Raw genomic sequence first — 21,681 nt, forward strand, 5'->3', positions numbered from 1 at the left:
GCAGCACTCGGCCTCTCAGCCCCTGAGAGGCCTCTGGCATTTTGGAATCCTTAGTAACTGCCATTTCTAAAGTTTAAAACTACCTTTTAACCTAAAGTAGATGTTTCTAAATTATAAAAACATAACTTGCATTTAAAAAACGGCTCTGATGTCCTGCTAGCCATCTTTTTTTTATTTATGGCTGTGTTGGGTCTTCGTTTCTATGCGAGGGCTTTCTCCAGTTGTGGCAAGCGGGGGCCACTCTTCATCGCGGTGCGCGGGCCTCTCGCTATCGCGGCCTCTCGTTGCGGAGCACAGGCTCCAGACGCGCAGGCTCAGCAATTGTGGCTCACGGGCCCAGCCGCTCCGCGGCACGTGGGATCTTCCCAGACCAGGGCTCGAACCCGTGTCCCCTGCATTGGCAGGCGGATTGTCAACCACTGCGCCACCAGGGAAGCCCTCCTGCTAGCCGTCTTTAATGAGCTCTGTTCTCTGGGAAATGGAGCTGGGGAAGGAGGGGTTCTGTGATAACACTAAGTGGAGTCATTGTTACTTCAGCGTATGTTGTATCCTGTAGCCCTTTCCCCTGGGGGATCACATAGTCACATAGTAGCTATTATGGTTGCACAGTAACTTTTGTAGATACTATAACTGGTTTATGTAGCTACGTTGTGTGCACCTGTAGCCTTGGCAACCAGCCTCTTCCAGGCAGTGCCGACAGCATCCTGGGGGGTGGGGGCCAGACTGCATGGTGGTTCTGAACATGGACTTGAACAGAGGTGTCAGGGCAGCTAGCTGGGTTACAATGAACTTAAACATTTCCTGTTGACTAGTTACCGTGTGTGTGTGTGTGTAAACCGCTTATCTCCGTCCTTGTATCTAGTGGGGTCTTGATATTGTTGGTTCATATGAGTCCCATGTACGATAAAGATGACCCTTTGCCATGTCTGCTACACACACGTAATATCCCTGCAGTCTAGCTTTCTGTTCTCAGCGTGTATGGTCTTGTTATACAATAAATTTTTTTATTTCTTTGGCTGCATCGGGGTCTTAGTTGTGACACGTGGGATCTTCATTGCGGCATGGGGGATCTTAGTTCCCCAACCCCCGCCCCCCAAGCCCTGGAGCCTGCTTTTTGTCCTCACTCCTGACACTACCTGGGGGAAGAGTGGCACGGTTCCAGCCTCAGGGCCCCTGCCTTCCTCTTCCACATTCCGATGCCAAGCACAGGCCCAACCAAAGAACGTGAGGCAAAGCAAAGGCACACAGGAGTGGCAGGGCAGGATAGAAGGGGGCGGGGGTCTGAGCCCAGGAAACAGCACAGGCCTCACATCTGTGGGCAGCTGGTACGCCCTGGCTTCAGGCCACCAGGCCCAGCTGGGGGGACAGGAGTGGCAGGAGAAGCAGGAGTGACAGTGCCGGAGTGGCCAGGCTGACGGGCTGGACCCCGCGCACCGCACAGCTCAGCTCCACCTCCACCTCCACGGGGAAGTGATCGCTGACGTTGAGGGCCTGGGGGTGGGCAGCGGGACAAAGCATCAGTCTCAGGGCCTAGGGACTTCTCTGTGAGCCCATTCCTGCCTCAGCCCTTTACCTCCTCCTCGGTGAGCCCAAAGCTCCGGGGGAAGTCGAAGGCGGCTGTGCCGCGCAGCAGGCTCTGGAGATGCTCCCCGTGTAGCACTATGCGGTCGTAGGTGCAGCGGGTGCTGGCCCGCACCGTGGTGTCCACGCCATCAGCGATGGCCCAGTGGAAGGCAGCCTGAGTCCGAAGGACTAGGCCATCCAGGTGCTTTTTGGTCAGCGAAGCACAGTCAGCGTTGAAGTCCCCAAGCAGGATCACGTCCTGGAGAGGGAAGCAGCAGTCGGGCCTGGCCAGCTGGCCGTCCTGTCCCCTCCCTCCCGTACAATTGGCCCAGCCCTACCTCGCTCTGCCAGCGCTGGGAGGCGTCCAGAAACACGTGGTACAGGGCGTTCAGCTCCGTCTCTACGGCCTTCGGCGTGGTGTGCAGTGGGACCAGCACCAGGCTGGGAAGGACTGCAAGGCCCCAGGGACGGAGGGCTCCCAGCCACTCCTGGCCCTCCTCTGCCCAGCACCCCCCCCGGCCCCCCGTAGAACCCACCAGAGCCCCATTCCTGCTCCCTCATAACGGGCCACCCTTCATCCCTACCTACCCTTGCTGGGCAAAGAGAACCGGCACACAAAGGGCTCCCGGGCAAAGAGGTCATCCTGATCGTCGTACACGTAGGAATCCAGGACCTGCGTCTTGTGTGACCTGGTGGACCACAGGTTTCGGTTTGCAAGTGCCCACATCAGACCTGGCACTCAGGGAGGGGGCCCTCCACCAGCAGCTCCATTTCATGTAAGCACAGCCTGCCTAGCCTTTCTTTCTAGAACTTCTTTTAGATTGAGATATAATTTGCACATCGTAAAACTCACCTGTTTAAAATGCACAATTCAGTGGCGTTCAGTACATTCACAAGGTTGTGCAACCATCACCACAATCAATTTTAGAACATTCTTATCACCCCAAAGAAACCTCGCCCATGAGCAGTTCCCGATCCCCTCCCCGCCAGCCCCTGGCAGCCCCTGATCTGTCTTCTGTCTCTGTACATTCGCCTCTGCTGGACATTTCATGTGAATGGAATCCAATAATACAAAGTCTTCTGTGTCTGGTTCTTTCCCTTAGCACATGTGTTTCAGGTTCATCCAGGCTGCAGCCTGGCTCAGACTTCCTTCCTTCTTAGGCTGAATGATATTCCACTATGTGGAGAGACCGCCTTTTGTTTATCTGTTCATCAGCTGACGGACACTCGGATCATTTCCACTTTGAGATTGTTATGAGCGGTACTGCTGTATGGGCGTGTCTCTGTTCCCCCGTCATTTTGGAGTAAATTCTAGACATTATGTAATTTCATCTATGTATAGGAACAGGTCTCCTTCCCTGACTGCCACCCTTGCCCTCTCAATCCTGACCACCCCCCCCGCCCCGAGGCTATCCTCCCAGGGACTTAGGGCTGTTTCCGGAAACTGGGTCTGCCCAGGACCCACGACAGGCCCCTGGTAAGCCTCTTCCCAGAAGCTGCAACCAATCACTCCCAAAGAGGGAGCCAGCCTCACCCCGAGCCCCTGTGGCTTCCACAGGAGAGAGGCGGGGGGCCCCACTTCTGTGCTTGCAGAAGGCCACCTGCTGGAGGGACACATGGGCACTAAAGCTGTCTGGGGTAGAGGACAAGAAGACCCCAGGGTAAAACCACTGAGGAGAAAAAGTGTGATGCGGAGGTGAGGACCACCCTTGGGGCTATTGCGCCACCTCACACCGGGCCAAGTGTCCAGACCGCCCCGGTTACCATCTGCACTCACCGGTAGATATACACGTATTTCTCCTTGTACGTGCCACGCCCCAGCAGGAGGCTGCTCAGGAAGCTGTAGGGCCCAGAGTCATCAAATCTGCCAGGAAAGGGGAACCTCGGGTCAGCGGCCCTGAGGCTCGGTGGGGCCCCCAGTTTAGACCCCCAGAGCCCTCCTCACCGATTGAGTTCTCGAAGCAGGAGCGGGATGGCACTGCCAGTAGAGTCCACCACCTCCTGCAGCACTGTGATGTCACAGCGAGCCAGGATCTGCAGGACACCAGGAAGGCCAGCCCCACTCAGTGCCAGCCACCCTGGGAGAGGGGTGGTATCCCTGGGGACCTGGCACCAGCGCGGCCAAGAGTGTCATGACATGCTGGCTGCAGGCCAAACAGAGCAGCGAGGCTAGAAGGGACCCGGGAGAAGACTGAATGCCATCTCCACCAACACCACACCCACTTTATGGAGGAGGAGACTGAGGCCAGCGACAGGGAAGAACGGTGCTCCATGTCTCCACACCATGTCTCCTGATGTCCCCTCTTCTCTGGCACATGCCCCTGGTCAGGTAGGGCTAGGGGCTTTGGGTCATGGTCCTTAGGGGCACAGCTTCTCTGCAGTGATGAACCTACCCGAACTAAGGTGTCCAGCACAGGCTCCTTGGCCACCTTGTTGAGCGTCAGCCGCTGGGTGTTAAAAGCACAGATGTGAAAGGCCTCAGCCCCACCAGCCAGGAGGAGGAGCAGGAGCAGTGCATGGCCGTGTATGGGCTTCTGGAACCCTCCAGAGGAATCCAGGTTGCTCCAGGTTCAGGTCCCAGTCGGGCTCAATTCTAGTTCCAGAAGGACATGGTAATATGCGACAGAGAAAGTGATGCCATCCTGCTGCTGCCCAGCACCAGCCTCCCAGAGCTGCCAGCACCACACATTTCCTGCCTTTCTTCCTTGTGGACACCTTCCGACATCAGCATGTATGGTTCAATCTCATTCTTTTTAATTGCGGTCAAATACACATAGCATCAAGTTCACCATCTTAACCATTTTTAAGTTCAGTGGCATGAAGCACCTTCACATTGTTGTGCAACCATCCCCACCATCCATCCCCAGAACTTTTCCATCTTCCCAAACTGAAACTCTGTCCCCATTAGACACTAACCCCCACCCCCCTCCCCCAGCCCGTGGCCCCCCGTCCTGCTTTCTGTCTCTAGGAATCTGACGACTCTAAGCAGCTCATACAAGTGGAGTCATACAGTATCTGTCTGTTTGTGACCGTTTGATTTCACTGATCATAATGTGCTCATTTCATCCATGTCAGAATGTCCTTCCTTTTAAATTCTAAATAACATTCCACTGTATGGATGGACCACATTTTGTTCATCTATTCACCTATCCATGGACACTGGGTTGCTTCCACTTTCTGGCTACCGTCAATAGTGCTACTGTGAACGTGAGTGTACAAATATCTCTTCAAGTTCCTGCTTTCGATCCTTTTGGTTAGATACCTAGAAGTGAAATTGCTGGAACATATGGTAATTCTATATTTAATTTTTTTGAGGAACTGCCATACTATTTTCCACAGTGGCTGCCCCATCTTACATTCCCACCAGCAGTTCACAAGGGTTCAACCTTAGAGTTGATTCCAACTTTTCACCGCCATTAGCAACTAGAAGGACCATCTTCGTGCATCTCTGTCTCCTCACTTGGCAGACATTATGTTTAAGACAAACTCCCAGCAGTATAATTGCTGGATTCAAGGGCGTATGCATTTAGAATGATCTCGGATACAACAAATCACTACACTGCAGTGTGTGATGGAGCCCCTCTCCCCATCCCCTCTACCACTGGTGAGCCCTACTTGTTCATCTTACCAGCTGGAGCCCCCCTCTTCCTGAGTGTCTTTCTCAGTTTATCTTTCTCTCAGGCTCCCAGGCTTTGCCCTGTCCTTTGGGCTCAGGCCCTTGCTCAACTCCCTGTTGGTGTTGCCCTCATACAGCGACGTAAGTCCCTCTACTTCTGTCTGCCTGCTTTTCTCTGTTGCCTTGTCACCTTCCCCCTTGGTTTCACTTTCTGCCTGCCTGGGCTCCATGCCTGTTTCTCCCTAGCCACCTGCTCTGTCATTCATGCTAGTTTGGGTCCCCTGCCCTGGTATCTATTCTGGGATGTATGTAGGCCTTTAGGCAGCCCTGGGCTGGCGAGGGCAGGCTTGGAGGCTGTGGGGCCAGGGGCTCCCAGGTGGGCGGAGGAAAAGAACTAGAGAGTTCCTGGCCTCAGCCCAAAGTCGGTCCGGGCTCCCAACACCAGCCCTTAGCCCCAGCCCTGGGATTCCCTTCCCCTCTCGCCTTCCCTCACAGGCTGGGGGCAACTTCCTCCTTCCCTCTGGCCAGAGGGCTCCCATACCTGCACAGACCGGGTCGTCTCCACACCACCTTCCTGTGCTGTGAGCGGATCGCGACTCCCCACGGAATCACAGCGTCTGCCTGGGCAGAGACCGCAGACGAAAAAAGAGGTACAGGCTCTCAACTCTCCCCACCCGTCCGGGCTGGTTCGGCAGCCCCACCCTTCCCGGTGGGCGGGCCCGGCCCTGGCTCCGCCCCGGAGGCCGCAGGGAGGTTGGGCAGCTGGCCTGGCGCGGACCTGGCCGCCCACTTTCCCACCAGACCCAGCCTTCCCCGCCCGGGTGGGACAGGGCGCTAGCGGAGGCGAAGGCGGGGGAGGGTTTGAGCAGATGACCGAGCTGTGAGTCAGAGTTTTGCCTGGGCCCAGGGCGCGCGGCGAGGGGCTGCGGGCGCCCGAGCGCAGACTCCGTTCTGCGCTCTCCCAGGCCCGGCGCTCAGCCCCCGTCCCCGGCCGCCTGCAGGAAGGATACGGTGGGGAAGACTCCAGAGCTGGAGCGTGTGCCCGACAGAGGGAAGCCCCGCGGCGAGCCTGGGCACCCCCGAGGACAAGAGCCTTCTCTCCAAGTCCTCGGGCCGGGCCCGGTGTGGCTGCGCACTTCTGAGCGCTCTGAATACCCAAAGCGAGCGACAGTCGGCGCAGGAACTGGCCATGGTGGTGGAAGCCGAGGGCGGACTAAAAAACTGTACCTGAGAGATTAGAGCGCTGGCAGCTCAGTGCCCCGTGGGGGTCCTGCACTGTCGCTGCTGGGACAAGTGGGGGACTCAGGCGGTGTCTGCGGGCGGGCGATGGGTCCTTACTGGATGGTTGCAGTGCGGTCTTCGGGGCAATGTCCCCGTTGGCAGGACCTACGTGCTAATGGATTTGGGGTGGTGATGAGCCGAAGATTGGGAATTTTTTTATTTTTCCGCGTCTTGCTGGATCTTAGTTCCGGACCAGGGATTGAACCCAGGCCCTCCGCAGTGAGAGCACCGACTCCTAACCACTGGACCGCCAGGGAATTCCCGGGAAAAATATTTTTTAATCAATAAAATTATACTTTGCTTTAAAAATAAAAAATAGACTGCTTAACGACTACAGGGCTTTCTTTTTGGGGTGATGAACATGTTTGGACCTAGTTAGAGGTGGTGCTTGACAACACTGAGGGTGTACTAAACGATATAAAATACTGTAATATATATAGTATTTCCTATTGTATGTTATATGCCACTATATATTACATATTGCATCACATGTTACATTATATTACATACATACATTCGTATAGTACAATGCTGTAATATTGTGATTATATAAAATTGTAGGCCTTCCCTGGTGGCACAGTGGTTAAGAATCCGCCTGCCAATGCAGGGGACACGGGTTCGAGCCCTGGTCCGGGAAGATCCCACATGCCGCGGAGCAACTAAGCCATGTGCCACAACTACTGAGCCTGCGCTCTAGAGCCCACGAGCCACAACTACTGAAGCCCGCGTGCCACAATTACTGAAGCCCTCGTGCCTAGAGCCCACGCTCCGCAACAAGAGAAGCTGCCGCAGTGAGAAGCCCGCGCACCGCAACGGAAGAGTAGCCCCCGCTCCATGCAACTAGAGAAAGCCCACGCGCAGCAACGAAGACCCAATGCAGCCAAAAATAAATTAATTAATTTAAAAAATTAAATAAATTGTATGGGGACTTCCCTGGTGGCGCAGGGGTTAAGAACCCGCCTGCCAATGCAGGGGACATGGGTTCGAGCCCTGGGTCTGGGAAGATCCCACATGCCACGGAGCAACTAAGCTCGTGCGCCACAACTACTGAGCCTGCGCTCTAGAGCCCACGAGCCACAACTACTGAGCCTGCATTCTGCAACTACTGAAGCCCGTGCACCTAGAGCCCATGCTCCACAACAAGAGAAGCCGCCGCAATGAGAAGCCCGCGCACCACAACGAAGAGTAGCCCCCGCTCGCAGCAACTAGAGAAAGCCCGCGTGCAGCAACGAAGACCCAACGCAGCCAAAAATAAATAAATTAATAAATTAATTTTTTTAAAAAATAAATAAGTTGTATGTAGCTAATTATGTAAAATTACGTAATGTAACATATACAACATATAACATTACATATGTTACATACATAAAATAATGTATGAATATAAAATGCTATAAAATACTATAAAATGGTTAATTCCATGTTATATGAAATTAATGAAAACGAAGGGAGAAAAAAACTAAAGTAAAAGTGCTCCGCCAGTCCCGATCTTTTTTTTTTTTTTAAATAAATTTATTTTATTTATTTATTTTTGGCTGCATTGGGTCTTCGTTGCTGCGCGCAGTGCACGGGCTTCTCATTGCAGTGGCTTCTCTTGTTGTGGAGCACGGGCTCTAGGCGCGCGGGCTTCAATAGTTGTAGTACGTGGGCTTAGCTGCTCCGCGGCACGTGGGATCTTCCCTGACCAGGGCTCAAACCCGTGTCCCCCAGCATTGGCAAGCGGACTCCTAACCACTGCACCACCAGGGAAGCTAGCCCTGATCTTGCGTGGTGTCAGGTAATCGTGCTGCGCAGCCCGTGTTACTCACGGAGCCTTTACCAGGGAGGAACTAATCAGACAAAACGGACTTGCAGCCAGACGGCAGCCTCAAATCCGGACTGCTCCGGAGCGGGGCGGGGCCACGCGGCCCGCGGGCCCGCCCCCGCTGCCGTCAAGCGGCCCGGGCGCGTTTTGCGACAGACGGCGGTAGAGCCCGGCGCCGTCGCAGGCTCGCTTTCCGGCGGGTGCGGGGGCCTCGCGGCTGTTGCCCCCGTCCGCGCTAGGTCCTCAGTGCGCACCCCGTGTCCTGGCTCCAGGGCGGCTAGTGTGTGGCGAGAGATCGGGGCCGGGCCCGGTTCTGGCCTGACCCACTAGGTGACCTTGGTCGAGTCCCCTGTCGCGCCGAGCCGCGGCGCCCGTCTGTGGCGCGGGCCTGTTAGGGACCCATTCCCCGAGCGGTTGAGGACACAGACCTAGAGTAGCCCCACAGCCTGCCCCAGGGCAGGGGGAGCGCCGGGCCGCCGGGGGCGGTGGGGGAAGCTTGGTCGGGGGGGAGATGCCCCTACATGTGAAATGGCCGTTCCCCGCGGTGCCGCCGCTCACCTGGACCCTGGCCAGCAGCGTCGTCATGGGCTTGGTGGGCACCTACAGCTGCTTCTGGACCAGTGAGTGGACCCAAAGCCGAGGCAGGGTTGGCCACGGGTCTCCACGCCCAACCAGAGTTGGTGTTCGGGGTTGGGGGCGCTGGCAGGGGCTGGCTTGGCCGGGGGTGGGGGGAGCCCTGGGCTCCCCGGAAAGGAGGCCAAGATCCCGACCCTTCCCCTCTCCCGCCAGAGTGCATGAACCACCTCACCGTCCACAACAAGGAGGTGCTGTACGAGCTCATCGAGAACCGAGGCCCAGCCACGCCCCTCATCACGGTGTCCAATCACCAGTCCTGCATGGATGACCCTCATCTCTGGGGTACACGGGCCAGTGTGCTGGGTTTTGGGAAGCAAGGAGGGAACCTGGGACAGGGCCAAACACAAGCAGAACAAACTCACTCCTCACGGGCTGCTTTGCATAGCTCTGGCACTCCTGTTTCTGGGATGTCCTGCCCCAGGGATGAAAGTTTGATTTGTGGCCCCTTCAGCATCCTCCTAGGGAGTGTAATTTGGAAAGGGCCTCAGATATTTGGAGGGAATGGCTGCAGGGCAAGGTCTGACAGCTTCTTTACTCTGATGTATCAGGCCCAATGTGTCAGACCCTCCATTCTCTAAACTGTTGACGGTTCCAAAGAGCCTTGGGAATAAATCTGAGGACCACAGAGTGTCCTGTCAAGGCAACTCTGGGCTAGGGGCTGGAAGACCTGTGTCCTGTTTCCAGGTTTGCCCCAGGCTGGGTTTGTAGCCTTCCACCAGCCTCGTTTGGGAGCCGGCTTCCCCACCTAGAAGTTCCTGCTCTGCTGACTTCACAGGGAGTGGCTTGGCTCCAGTAACCCAGATGGCTGGTTACAGGGGTGCCCGGGGCTCCCACTGCTGAACTCAGGAGGTTATAGACTAGGAGGTAGAGCTCGTGGGGAGCCATTTGGTCAAATCAGAGCCTTTCATAGCTCACCCTTGCCGCCGGGCAGAGCATGGCCCGCAGGGTGCCACAGGCAGATTCCAGGAGACCAGGAAGGAGGCTCTAGAGCCATCCAGTAACCTGGACCAGGGGTGTGGCAGTGACAATGGGGGAATGGGTAGAAGAATAGGCAGCGTCAGAATGTATCGGGGAGGTAGGCAGACCAGCTGTGGTGACTAATAACACATAGGGGGTGAGAGAGAGGGAGGGTCCAGGGAGAACTTGGGGGTCCAGCCCAAGGGTCGGGAAGATGCCACTTTGGGCCGTAGGGAAATGGTAGTGCTGCTGTCCATGTCCCTCATTCCCCGAAACAGGGTGACAGAAATCGGCGCCCCCTAGGTACAAGGTAAGTTGGGGCATGAAGCCTTTCCTCTCCTTCTCCAGGGATCCTGAAACTCCGCCACATCTGGAACCTGAAGTTGATGCGTTGGTGAGGAGCAGTGGGCCCCTCGTGGTGGGCTGGCAGGCTTCACCCGTCTCTGCCCAGGTCTGCCCTCCCCCTACTGTGCCCAGGAGGAGCCTCCAGCAGTCCAGGCAGGGCACGGGGTGGGGCCCCGCAGGCCCCCCTGTGCCTCCATTCTGCACTGCCCACGATGTCAGGCCTCATGCTGGGAGCAGGGCAGAGAAGCAGGGTGCAGGGGAGGCCACGGTGACCGCGTCTGTCCCCGCTCCAGGACCCCCGCGGCCGCAGACATCTGCTTCACCAAGGAGCTGCACTCCCACTTCTTCAGCTTGGGCAAGTGCGTGCCCGTGTGCCGAGGTGAGGTGCTTCTGGGGGCTTCTCTGGCCTCCCTTGGGGCCGGGAGACTGGTGGCCTGTGCCTCTGGCTTGGCAGTGCTGGGAGTAGAGGGACCCTGCTGGGACAGGGAGCCGGGGGCCGCTGCCTCACTCGCGTGAGGCCCAGCTTCATCCTGCGGCGGGAGGGGTGGCGGTGGCTTCTTGGAGAGCACTCCATTCCCTGCGACTGCCTGAGGATTGTGTGCCCCCGGCTCCGGTGTTAGAAGTGGACGAGGCGTTATCCCCGGTTCCTTCTCTTGAGGACGTTGCTGAGAGAGACTCACTGACGGCAGTGTGGTGTCATCAGTGTGTGATGGTGGTGGCCTGTGCTGTAGGGTGAGGGGTGTGACGTTGAGTGATTACTCAGCACCTCTCAGCTTCCGGAGGTAGGACCCATTTTCATCCCCCTTCTCCAGACAAAGGGGCTCAGAGGGATGAAGGTGCTGGCCCAAGGTCACAGGGCAAGAGGTGGCAAAGCCAGGATTCAAGTCCAGGTTGCTTTTTCCTCTGGGGAAGCAGGGTTTTTCCAGGGAGAATATGAAAGGAAAGGCATCCTAGACACGGGAAGCATGTAGCAGACACTGGAGAGGTACGTGATAAAGGTAGAAAATGTGCGTTGCAGGCTGAAAGTGAAGGTTCTGGAACAATCATGTGAAGAATTTGGGCTCCGTTTTCTCATCAGGGTAGTGACGGGGCTTTCGAGTGTGGTTAGAGAGAGAGCCCCCGGCTGCAGTGTGCCTGGAGGGCAGAAGCGGGGTCGAGGATTGTAGCTGGGCCTCTGGCGGTCACCACGGAGAGCAGAGATGAGGCGGCTTTGGGATACGCTCTGGAGGCGGAGTGGACAGGACTTGATAGGTTGGGTGTAGGAGGGGGCGAGGAAAAGGAAATGCAAAGATGACACTAGGTGATGTCTGGAAACGGTGAGCCACTGGGAGGATGGGACTAGGGGAAGGCAGCATGGCGCTTGAGAGGGGCCTGTCACCTGAGGAGGCGAGCGGTCCAGAGACAGTGAGATGCGCAGCTCTGGAACTCAAAAGAACGCTTGGGAATAAAGATACCGGAACTCAACCGCAAACAAAGTCACAAACATACAACTGAGATCGTAGACGGGGAGAGCACGGAGAGAGCAGGGGCCCAGGACAGCACCTCAGCACAGAAGGAGACACGAGCCACCAAGACAGCAGAGAGCAGTGGCCAGAGAGGAAAGAAGCAAAGCAGGGCCCCTCGGTACTGTGGAAGCCTCCGGTGACCCTGGAGAAGCCATTTCTCTGGACTGACGGCCACAGGAGCTTTGGGGCGGGGCGCGGGGTGGACAGCGGGCTGGCCACTCCTCCCAGAGGTTGGGTTGTGAAGAGGAAGTAACCAAAGGGCGTTGGAGGTCAGGGAAATCTTACTTCTAGTAGATGGAAGTGAAACATGGTAAAATCCAATAAAGTAACCTCAAATAATAAACAAGGTTCTTTAACGAAAAGCTGCAGCGCCCACCCTCCAGATCCGCAGACCTGGTTACTCCCCAGAGATAGCCACCTGGAACACTTTCTCTTTTTGCTGCTTTTGGAGGCTGCTTCCTTTCACTAAAACACAAGCAGAGGCTACAACGTCATGGCAAGTGACCGTGGTGTTGTTTATCATGCACTGCTCTGAGAGGTGGCGACTCTGCTCGTGTACCCCATCCCTGAGTCTCAGTTCCTCCTTTCTGCGACCTCAGAGGCCTTCCATGTCCACTTCTAGTCTCATTCTTCTTTTTGACCCGCATCTAAGTTTTATTGCACAATAAAAGCAGCACGTGAAATCTTAATCCTAAGCGCCTTCTGGTGAGAGAAAGTGGGCAGGGACAAGCTGTTTCTCAAATGCGTTTGATATGCAGCAAAGATCTAACAACACGTATTGAAGCAAAGGAAGTATCTGGCATATGTTGCTTCTGTGTTCCAGAAAATTCCCCTTTCCCCCCAAGCATAGGCCTTGTGATAGGACGTGAAGTGTCAGAGTGATCTTGCACAAGCTATACAAGTGAGTAGAAGTAGCATTTGCAAAAGCTAAACATTATGAAGTGTTGCTCCCAAAGCACGGTATTTGTAAATTTTGATTCCAAGCTGGATGGCTCGGTTGCACCAGTGGGGTTTTGTAGAGCGGGAGCCTGCGCCCCTGCAGCCCACCCTTACCGGCTAATGCGAGCCCAGGTAGCGAAACTGCTGCTCTCAGCCGCGACGCCCTGAGAAACTGCAGTGGGTGACTGCTCCCCAGCTCCAGCCCCCGAGGGAGCTGCCGGGCCGGGTTCCCATTTGGGTTGGGTTGAGACTCCTGGATCCCTATCTAGCACCTTCCAAAGACTCCGCCTTGCACAGAACAGGTTGAAAGTCCATTTCTTAGTGCATTGGCCCAAATAGTCCCGGTGTCAGTCTGTCTGTCTGTCTCCCTCTTTGTGATGCGGCTCTCTACTCCTTGCTTGATAACATAAGGATATTTACCCCGCTTCTTCAACCTCCCCCCTCCTCTGTCTCCGTCCACTCTACGGACAAGGTTGACGAGTGAGGCTCTTACTGCGCGTGGGTACAGACTGCCCCCACGTGCCTCCAAGTCAAGAGCCAGCATGCGGCATTAGGCATTCATGTCTGTGTTGTTGCTGACCGCCGGGCCACCTGGGTCCAGTGTCGTGGTCTCAGGGCAACTTCAAGGCGAGTGTTGCTAGCATTGGGGGCGGCTCAACCCTGCTGTTTTCCATGTAGCAGGTTTGAGTTTTCCCCAGCTCTCAGTGACACTGTGTTCCGTCAAATGTTCTCCCGTGCCCGAGAGGCCTGGCTGAGGGTGAGTCTACTTTTCAGGGGGAGCCCTTCAAGGAAGGGGCCAGCAGGAGGCAGGGCCAGCAGAGGCTGAGGGCTCAGGAAGGGCTGGGGGGCCTGTGAGGAGTGGCTGCGGGAACTGGCCTGGCAGAGACCCCGGGGAAAGGGTCACTGTCCAGAATCTGGGGCCCACGTGAGGCTGGAAATCACGAACAGACTGGGCCAGAGGCAGCAAATGGTAGGCTCGCCCCAGGGGTGACTCATCCTAAAGCTCCAAGAGCCCAATCAGGGAGGCGGCTGAGCAGGCCCGAGAGGGACCGGCCTTGGAAGGTGTTCGTGTGGGCCGCCCGCTGGGGGATGGGGAGCTGCTGCTTTGCGCCCAGGGAGGGCGGAGGAGGGGCCCTGGAGGATGGAGACTGAAGGGAGGGACTGCCTCTTGGCAGGAGATGGCGTCTACCAGAAGGGAATGGATTTCATTTTGGAGAAGCTCAACCACGGGGACTGGGTGCACATCTTCCCGGAAGGTCAGTGGGGCTGGCAGGGCCGTGACCCTCAAGAATACGGGTGGGACTGCCCCCCCGCCACCGCCCGGCAGCCCCCAAGCCTCACCTCCATCCTGTCTCTCAACAGGGAAAGTGAACATGAGCTCCGAGTTCCTGCGCTTCAAGTGGGGTAAGAGCCACTGGCCCTCCCCGGCTGGGTTGGACTGTGGCAGCTGGGGCAGAGGAGCACGTTGGGGGCAGCGGGAAGGGCAGGCGCCGAGACGAGGGCTTGCCTTGCAGACGTGCTGGCCCAGGGCAGCTGCTGGGGGAGGGCAGGCGTGGCCCCGGCCGTAGGCTGGCACCGAAGCTCCGCTCATGCCACCATTCCTGCCTCTCCCTGGGGTAGGAATCGGACGCCTGATCGCTGAATGTCACCTCAATCCTGTCATTCTGCCGCTGTGGCATGTCGGTGAGCCAAGGCTGCGGCCCAGGGAGAGGGGCTTCGCTCGGTGGTGTTGGCGGGTGGGTCTCCTCTGGGTGGCAGAGAGGGGGTGCCCGGGCTGCCCTGCTCCACCCCACACCTGCTTCCCAGCCTTCTGTCTGCTGTGCTACAGGAATGAACGACGTCCTTCCTAACAGCCCGCCCTACTTCCCCCGCTTTGGACAGGTGGGTAGGGCTGCTGACCTTGTCTGTCTGTCTGCCATCTGCCCCGTGACTCCCACTCAGCACCACTGAGGCCAGATTCAGGAGGCTGCAGCAGGGGGAACGGAGTGAAGCGGGGTGGGGGGCTTCCTGGCACCAAGGCCGGGGCAGGGGCAGGCCTTGGGATTGGGACAGGACAGGATGGGATGACTAGGGCATGGACCCCGGCACTGCAATGGCCCTTGGATGTCACTGAGCCCAACTACCTCATTTTAGAGAGGTTAGAGTGGACCCGAGGGAGTACTCAGCAAGGTGGGGACAGGATTTGGCCTCTGGCTCCCCAGGGTGCTGGGGCTGTGGGCACCCCCCGCTCCTGTCACCCACCAGCAGCCCGTCTCCCCACAGAAAATCACCGTGCTGATTGGGAAGCCCTTCAGTGCCCTGCCTGTGCTTGAGCGGCTCCGGGCAGAGAACAAGTCAGCTGTGAGTTTCTCCCCCAGGCCATCCCAGAGCTGTCCTAGCCCATCCCAGTGCCCTTGGCCTCCCAGGGACCCTGGGCGAAGCTCCCTGAGGGCTGCAGGCCAGCCCCAGTCCTTCCCCTCAGGTGGAGATTCGCAAAGCCCTGACGGACTTCATCCAGGAGGAATTCCAGCGCCTGAAGAGCCAGGCCGAGCAGCTCCACAACCACCTGCAGGCCGGGAGATAGGCACCACCCCGCCCAGACCCTGCCCCGGCTTCCTCTTGGACTGGAGCGGGGGCGGGGAGGGGCGGCGAGGCCTGGGACAGAGGCAGCTCTGGGACCGAGTCCCAGCTGCCGGGCGATCGGTGCCGCCTTTGGGTTCTCGCCCTACACAGGGCTGGGCTGGGGGATGGACTGATGCTTTGAGCTCAGATACGGTTTTTTAGACAGATTTGTACAGAACCCTTAACGGGTGCCCTCTCCTAGTTGGTGAGCGTTCCAGCTCCTCTGTGGTTCTTCAGCTGAAAGAAGGGTCTCAGCTGCTCCTCCCACTTGGCCACGCAGGGAGGAAGACATTTAGGCAGGGGCCTCCTTCCTTCTTGCCTTCAAGGTGTTCTCTCCCAGGGCTGGGCACTGGAGGAGGGTAGTAGAAGCGGGGCGGTGGCCAGGCCTGGCTTCTACCCGCCTGCCCTGATCCAGGAGCTGCTCACCACTTCCTCAGGGATGGCCGTCAGCCACGTCTTCCTTCTGCCCGCGCTCCCCACAGGCGTGGGACCCTCGGGCAGGGCCCAGCCCTGGGCTGCAGGTAGAAGAGCTGCCCTTTCCCAGAAGTGGAGCCCAGCCAAGTGGAGCCTGCAGCAAGGGCCCAAGACCCGGCCCCTTGCCCCCATGCTGGGGCCCACCGACTTCAGACTTCTCCGTCCTTTCCGCCTCCCTGGCGTCACTTGAATCCCCTGGGGCCTGGGTTTTCATGTTTTATAAACAATAAAGCATCTGTGTTGTGCTCTTTTACATCTGGCCTCTCTGTAGGGGTGGGGGTGGGAGGTGACCCTCTGGACAGGAAGGCTGGACCTTAGAGCTCTGGGCACATCAAGAGCACTTGACCAGATGGGCTCTCAGTGTGTACCAGTCACCTAAGACTTCCGTCATTGTCTATAATCCCCATACAACCTTGCAAAAGTAGGGATTAATCTCATTCTGCAAAGGATGCAGAGCGAGGTTAATGGACTTGCTTCAAAACCCAAAGATTTGTAATACATGTAACCAATGCAGGGCTCACACCCAGCATAAATAAATAACTCCTATAAATCAGTAAAAGGATAAACAATCGGATAGAAAAACGGGAAGACTGATGTGAGCAGGCATTTCATAGAAGAGGAAACACAATGGCAGAGCTGAAAATACATGTACTGTATGAGTTTGCTGTAACTGCAGTAACAAAGCACCCTAAACCGGTAGGGTTAAGACAACAAAAGATTTATTCTCTCACAATTCTGGAGGTCAGAAGTCCAAGGTCAGGGTAACGGCAGGGTTGGCTCCTTCTGGGGGCTCTGAAGAGGGATCTGCCTCTCTCCTAGCTTCCAGTGGTGGCCAGCCATCCTTGGTGTTCCTTGGCTTGAAGACACAAGTTCACTCCAATCTCTGCTTCCAGCTTCGTATGGCCTCTTCTCTGTGTCTGTGTGTCTCTTTTTCTCTTCTTATAAGGACACCATTCGCTGGATTAGGGCTCACTACTCCACTATGACCTCATCTTAACTAATTATACTCACAAAGATCCTTTTTCCAAATAAAGTCACATCCTGAGGTTCCAGGTGGACATGAATTTGGGGGGACACTATTCAACCCAGTACATACACTCTATGACCTGATACATATACCCATTGAAATGCACGTATATGTGCACCACATACGTAAGTATTGGCAGCACCACTAGCCATGCTAGCTAAAGTGGGAAACCACTCAAATGTCTCTCAACACTGGAAGGGCTCAATGACTGGCAGAATATCTATCTAGGGGAATAGCCGTCATGTCACTGTTATGCAATGACTCACATTAACCTCCCAATTTTTTTTTAAATATTTATTTATTTTGGCTGCACCAGGTCTCAGTTGCAGCATGCAGGATCTTCGTTGTGGCATGCGGACTTCTTAGTTGCGGCTTGCGGGATCTAGTTTCCCGACCAGGGATCAAACCCAGGCCCCCTGCACTGGGAACGCGGAGTCTTACCCACTGGGCCGCCAGGGAAGTCCCTAACCTCCCAATTTTGAGCACAGAATCTAGATACAAAATGTAATACTGAATAATTCCATTTATATAAAGTCCGAAAACAGACAAAACAAAATCATCATATTGAGGGATGCCTGCTTATCTCGTGCGATGGCCTGGATGTTTGTGTCCCCTCCAAATTCACTGAAACCTAATCCCCTAATGGTATTAGGAGGTGGGGCCTGTGGGAGGTGCTTAGGTCATGAGGTCATGGGGGTGAGGTCCTCATGATGGGATTAGTGCCCTTATAAAAGAAGCTCCAGAGAGTTCCCTCACCCCTTCCACCAGTGAGGATACAATGAGAAGTCTGCAACCCGGAAGAGGGCCTTCCCCCACCCGGATGGCACCCTAATTTCTGACTTCCAGTCTCAGGAACTGTGAGCAATAAACTTCTGCTGTTTATAAACACCACAGTCTGTGGTACTTTGTCATAGCATCCTGGACGGACTGACACAATTGGTAAAATTATAAAAACCAAAGAGATTACCACAAAAATCAGGTTTGTGGTCACTTTGGTGGAAGGGAGAAGGAAGTGATGGGAGGGGGATGACGGGGTTTGGGGAGGTAGACATTTGAGTTCTTGACTTGGGTGATGCCAAGGGAGTGTTTGCCTTGCTAAGTCATTGTGCCGTACACCTGGATTTTGCAACTTTTCTTTTTTTGGCCAGCGTAGGGGTGGGGGGCAAGGAGTGTGTGGGGAAGGCAAGCCTGGGAGGGCTGAGCAGTGGTCTGGGTGAGCAGGCTCAGGGTGTGGACTCCACCTTGCCTGGGGACACACTCAAGATGATGTGGGATGCAGGGGTGAGGAGGTGGCGCCCTTCCCGCCCCTTCACCTGTCTCACACCCAGCATAGCATGGAGTTCAGGGTTTCAGCAGCAACGTTCCAGTGCCTAGTCACTTGCTGTGCAGGTGTTGTAACACAGGGCCCCTGGTGGTCTCCTGATCCCCGGATCCCAGCTACGGTGGGGTGCCCTGGAACCTGCCTCTTCCAGTGTGTCTCCTGGCTGGCGATGGGCAAGGAGGGGTGCTCCTAAGGGAAGGGGGAGACTGAATCACTGTGAACGACGGTGCCGCTTGCCACGGCCCCTGAGACATCTTGCGTTCGTAGGTCATGAAAAGCCTCCTGGCAAACAGGGCCAGTAGGGAGCACCAGCATCTGCCAAGGGGAGAGTGAAACCAGGGGTCGCGGAAGGCTCACCACCAGACTAGCAAGGATGGCACGATGCCACCCGCGTCCCCTGCGCAGGACTACGAGCAGGACGATGCCATTTCGTCAAGCTCAAGTATGAGCAGACTGAGCACTAGACTGTTTAGTGGTCAACCTGTAAGAGAAATAAAGAGAGAATGATAAACAGCAAATTCAGGGTAGCCATTACTTCTGGGCGTGGGGCAGGAAAAAGGGATTGGGGGAGACAGATTCTTGCCCAGGAACCGGCAGCGCTCTGTGAAGTCTGGGGTGGGTGATGAGGGCTCCTTTTATTGTATATTTCACATACAATAACGTATCACGTGTAACGTGTGTAAGACACAGGCCACACGTGTCTATGTAACATATGTGATCTATGTAGCACACAGATATTACACATATTTTGGGGTGTGTCCAATATTATATTAAAACAATTTAAGAAGACATGGAGATGATGAGGGCCCAGAAAGGTTTTAATGAAGAAATGCTTTTACTCTAAAAATGAAGCACCGGACAGAAGGTGCTTGTGGGCGCTATCAACATTTAGTGAGTGACTCAGCTTAGATGTCATCTTGTGGTCAAAGCAGACTCAGGTGGTGCCCCTCTTTGTGCCTCCCTCCCAGCCCTGTGTCTCCCCCTGTTGAACATCCATCACCCTGGGTTGTGACCCACTATTCTGCATCTCCTCCAGATCAGATTGTGAACTTGAGGGACAGGGTCCGAGTCTGACTCAGTGCCTGGCCCATAGCAACCGCTTCAGGAAGCCTCGAGGGTCACCACTCCAGGGACCTCCGGGAACTGAGGGAAGAAGAAAAGTAGCCACGGGACTTTCTCCCTTAAGGATGGTGAGCAAGAGACTGCTGGCCACCAAGGTCACACTTTTGAGAAAGTCTTTGCCTTGAAACTTTATTTAAATGGTGCCCTTTGTGTTCCTAAGTCTGCCCATGGCCATTGGCTCCTCTTTTTTTAAAAAATATTTATTTATTTATTTGGCTGCATCGGGTCTTAGTTGCGGCATGTGGGATCTTTAGTTGCAGCATGCGGGGTCTTTAGTTGTGGCATGTGGGATCGAGTTCCCTGACCGGGGTCGAACCTGGGCCCCCTGCATTGGGAGCGCAGAGCCTTAGCTACTGGACCACCACAGAAGTCCCATCAGCCCCTCTTGTCACCCTGTGTCACTGTTCTGATCCCTGGGGCCTCTGTCCCTTCCCTCGACAGCTTTCACTCCTGTGGCATCATTATAGAACTTTCCTCTCAAAATGTGTCCCTTGCCGGGTCTGTCCTGGGCCTGGAGGACTTTGACTTTACTGTGATGCCCCAATTGGGGGTCCTCATTTTTTCCCCCCCCAGGCGCTGGGCCGAGCAAGATTTCTAGGACTTTGGTGAGTGACGGAATGACAGACCGAGGGGATGCAACTGACCCCCAGGGCAGCGCGTGAGAGCAAGAGCAAGGCCAGGGAAGGACTTGAGCATGCGGGGATCTGGTTTCCCCACCCCCCGCTGGCTGCCCTGGCTTCGACCTCTCACTTCAGATGCTCCTGGGGCCCCTGCCCCACCATCATGCCACCTGGTCGAACCTCAGTCCCGCACCAACACTGAGGCAGCGACCTCTGCAGTCTCTTTCGCCTTCCCTCTCTGCCCCTCCATTACCCTGGCCAGGCCCCCATCATCTTTCTCCCAGACCATGGCGACAGCCTCCTCCTGGTTTCTGCTGGCACTCCCATCCCTATAATCTGCTCTGCTCCCACAGCCAGATCCGCCTTTTCAAATACAAATCAGATCGTGGCACTAGGACTTCCAACCTCTCCCAGGGTTCTGGGGACACAGCAAGCTCCAGCACAAACCCCTCCCCTCAGCTGGCCCGGACATGGCCAGTTGGGGGCCCCACAAACAACCCAAACTTAACTGTCCCCAACTGACCTCATCTCCCAGTCCCCAACTCAGAGACATCCAAGAGCCACCTTCAGCCACTGTCCTCCCCGACCATGGCAAGCCCACCTCCTGTCTTCAGCTCAACTGCCACTGTCTTAGTCCGAGCCACATGTGTGACAACCATGACTACAATCTCATAAGCAGTTTCTCAGACAAGTGCAGGTGATCAATGGTCTGTCAGCTCCGTGGGGCTGGGTGGGAGTCATTGTGTACACGGTGTGGCGGCTCCCAGCATCTAGTCCCCCTTCTGGTGTGCTTTCCTGTGCTGCATTGAGGGTTCCGCACGCAGATCGAATCCTGCCAAGGAGATGGTGTTTGAGGGGCAGGGGCAGCAGCAGCAGTGGCGGGGCACAGTGTCCCGGTGTCTAGTCACAAGTGCCCACATCTTTGCAAATACAAATGGCGCTGCAATGGATCTCTTTGTATGTGCATCTTGTGCTTGGCTGAGTATTTCTGCTGAATGGATCCCTAAGAGGGAGACTGCTTGGTTAAAGGTCATACACGTTTTAGTTTGTTAGATGCTGCCAAATTATCCTCCAAAAAAGTTCTACCAATTGATACTCTCACCACTGTGTAGGTGAGACTCTATTTCCTAACATCCTTGCCAGCAATGGGCCTGATTAAACTTTCATCTCTCTCTCTATATATATATATTTTTTAATAAATTTACTTATTTATTTATTTATCTTTGGCTGCGTTGGGTCTTTGTTGCTACGCGTGGGCTTTCTCTAGTTGTGGTGAGCGGGGGCTACTCTTCGTTGTGGTGCGCAGGCTTCTCATTGCGGTGGCTTCTCTTGTTGCGGAGCACAGGCTCTAGGTGCGTGGGCTTCAGTAGCTGTGGCACGTGGGCTCGGTAGTTGTGGCTTGTGGGCTCTAGAGCGCAGGCTCAGTAGTTGTGGCGCACGGGCTAAGTTGCTCCGCGGCATGTAGGATCTTCCCGGACCAGGGCTCGAACCCGTGTCCCCTGCATTGGCAGGCGGATTCCTAACCACTGCGCCACCAGGGAAGTCCCTCCCTATATGTTTTATTATGAAAAATATCAAACATATAGTGTGTTAGTTTCCCAGGGCTGCCATACAGATTACCACAAACTGGCAGGCTTAAACCAACAGAAATTTATTCTCTCCCAGTTCTGGAAGCTAGAAGTCCAAAGTCAACAGGGCTGTGCTCTCTCTGAAAGCTCTAGGGAAGAATCTTTCCTTGCCTCTTCCAGCTTCTGGTGGCTCCAGGAGTTCCTCAGTTGGCAGCTGCAAAACTCTGTCTCCATCATCAGTTGGCCTTCTTCCCTGTGTGTCTGTGTCTAAATTTCTCTCTTCTTGTAAGGACACTAGTCAC

The 21,681-nt window shown here is 55.6% G+C and overlaps 2 protein-coding genes across 4 annotated transcripts; one reads left to right on the forward strand and one right to left on the reverse strand.

Moving 5' to 3' along the window:
* Window positions 1-982: 982 nt before the first annotated feature.
* On the reverse strand, window positions 983-9,082 carry DNASE1L1 (deoxyribonuclease 1 like 1). The gene is made up of 10 exons (XM_068533114.1): window positions 8,823-9,082; window positions 6,407-6,572; window positions 5,721-5,800; window positions 3,957-4,010; window positions 3,509-3,597; window positions 3,341-3,427; window positions 2,152-2,252; window positions 1,902-2,014; window positions 1,574-1,822; window positions 983-1,491 (listed from the first exon to the last, which is right to left on the reverse strand). Exons 1-10 carry the CDS (start codon window positions 8,847-8,849, stop codon window positions 1,339-1,341), a joined length of 1,119 nt encoding a protein of 372 aa, XP_068389215.1. The 5' UTR covers window positions 8,850-9,082; the 3' UTR covers window positions 983-1,338.
* On the forward strand, window positions 8,439-15,974 carry TAFAZZIN (tafazzin, phospholipid-lysophospholipid transacylase). Of its 3 annotated transcripts, XM_068533113.1 has the most exons (10): window positions 8,439-8,884; window positions 9,054-9,182; window positions 10,206-10,251; window positions 10,496-10,581; window positions 13,822-13,902; window positions 14,009-14,050; window positions 14,267-14,329; window positions 14,475-14,527; window positions 14,909-14,986; window positions 15,108-15,356. In XM_068533113.1, the coding sequence occupies exons 1-10, from the start codon at window positions 8,776-8,778 to the stop codon at window positions 15,207-15,209; spliced, it is 789 nt and encodes a 262-aa protein (XP_068389214.1). In that variant the 5' UTR covers window positions 8,439-8,775; the 3' UTR covers window positions 15,210-15,356. The 3 variants fall into 3 exon arrangements, with proteins under 3 accessions (XP_068389214.1, XP_068389212.1, XP_068389213.1); XM_068533111.1 differs by having other exon boundaries at window positions 14,909-15,974; XM_068533112.1 differs by having other exon boundaries at window positions 13,825-13,902; window positions 14,909-15,974.
* The last annotated feature ends 5,707 nt before the right edge of the window (window positions 15,975-21,681 follow it).

This window comes from Eschrichtius robustus, chromosome X (assembly GCF_028021215.1).
Source record: "Eschrichtius robustus isolate mEscRob2 chromosome X, mEscRob2.pri, whole genome shotgun sequence".
Taxonomy (NCBI): domain Eukaryota; kingdom Metazoa; phylum Chordata; class Mammalia; order Artiodactyla; family Eschrichtiidae; genus Eschrichtius; species Eschrichtius robustus.

What these genes read in the sequence shown, in the direction of transcription:
- DNASE1L1 (XM_068533114.1), bottom strand. Translation starts at nt 8,849, where the DNA reads ATGACGACGCTGCTGGCCAGGGTCCAG. An exon ending in CGCTGCTGGCCAGGGTCCAG is followed by an intron (nt 6,573 to 8,822) that starts GTGAGCGGCGGC and finishes CAAATCCATTAG; the next exon opens with CACGTAGGTCCTGCCAACGG. An exon ending in CCAGCGCTCTAATCTCTCAG is followed by an intron (nt 5,801 to 6,406) that starts GTACAGTTTTTT and finishes GTCTCTGCCCAG; the next exon opens with GCAGACGCTGTGATTCCGTG.
- TAFAZZIN (XM_068533111.1), top strand. Translation starts at nt 8,776, where the DNA reads ATGCCCCTACATGTGAAATGGCCGTTCCCCGCGGTGCCGCCGCTCACC. An exon ending in AACCTGAAGTTGATGCGTTG is followed by an intron (nt 10,252 to 10,495) that starts GTGAGGAGCAGT and finishes TCCCCGCTCCAG; the next exon opens with GACCCCCGCGGCCGCAGACA. An exon ending in GGTGCACATCTTCCCGGAAG is followed by an intron (nt 13,903 to 14,008) that starts GTCAGTGGGGCT and finishes GTCTCTCAACAG; the next exon opens with GGAAAGTGAACATGAGCTCC.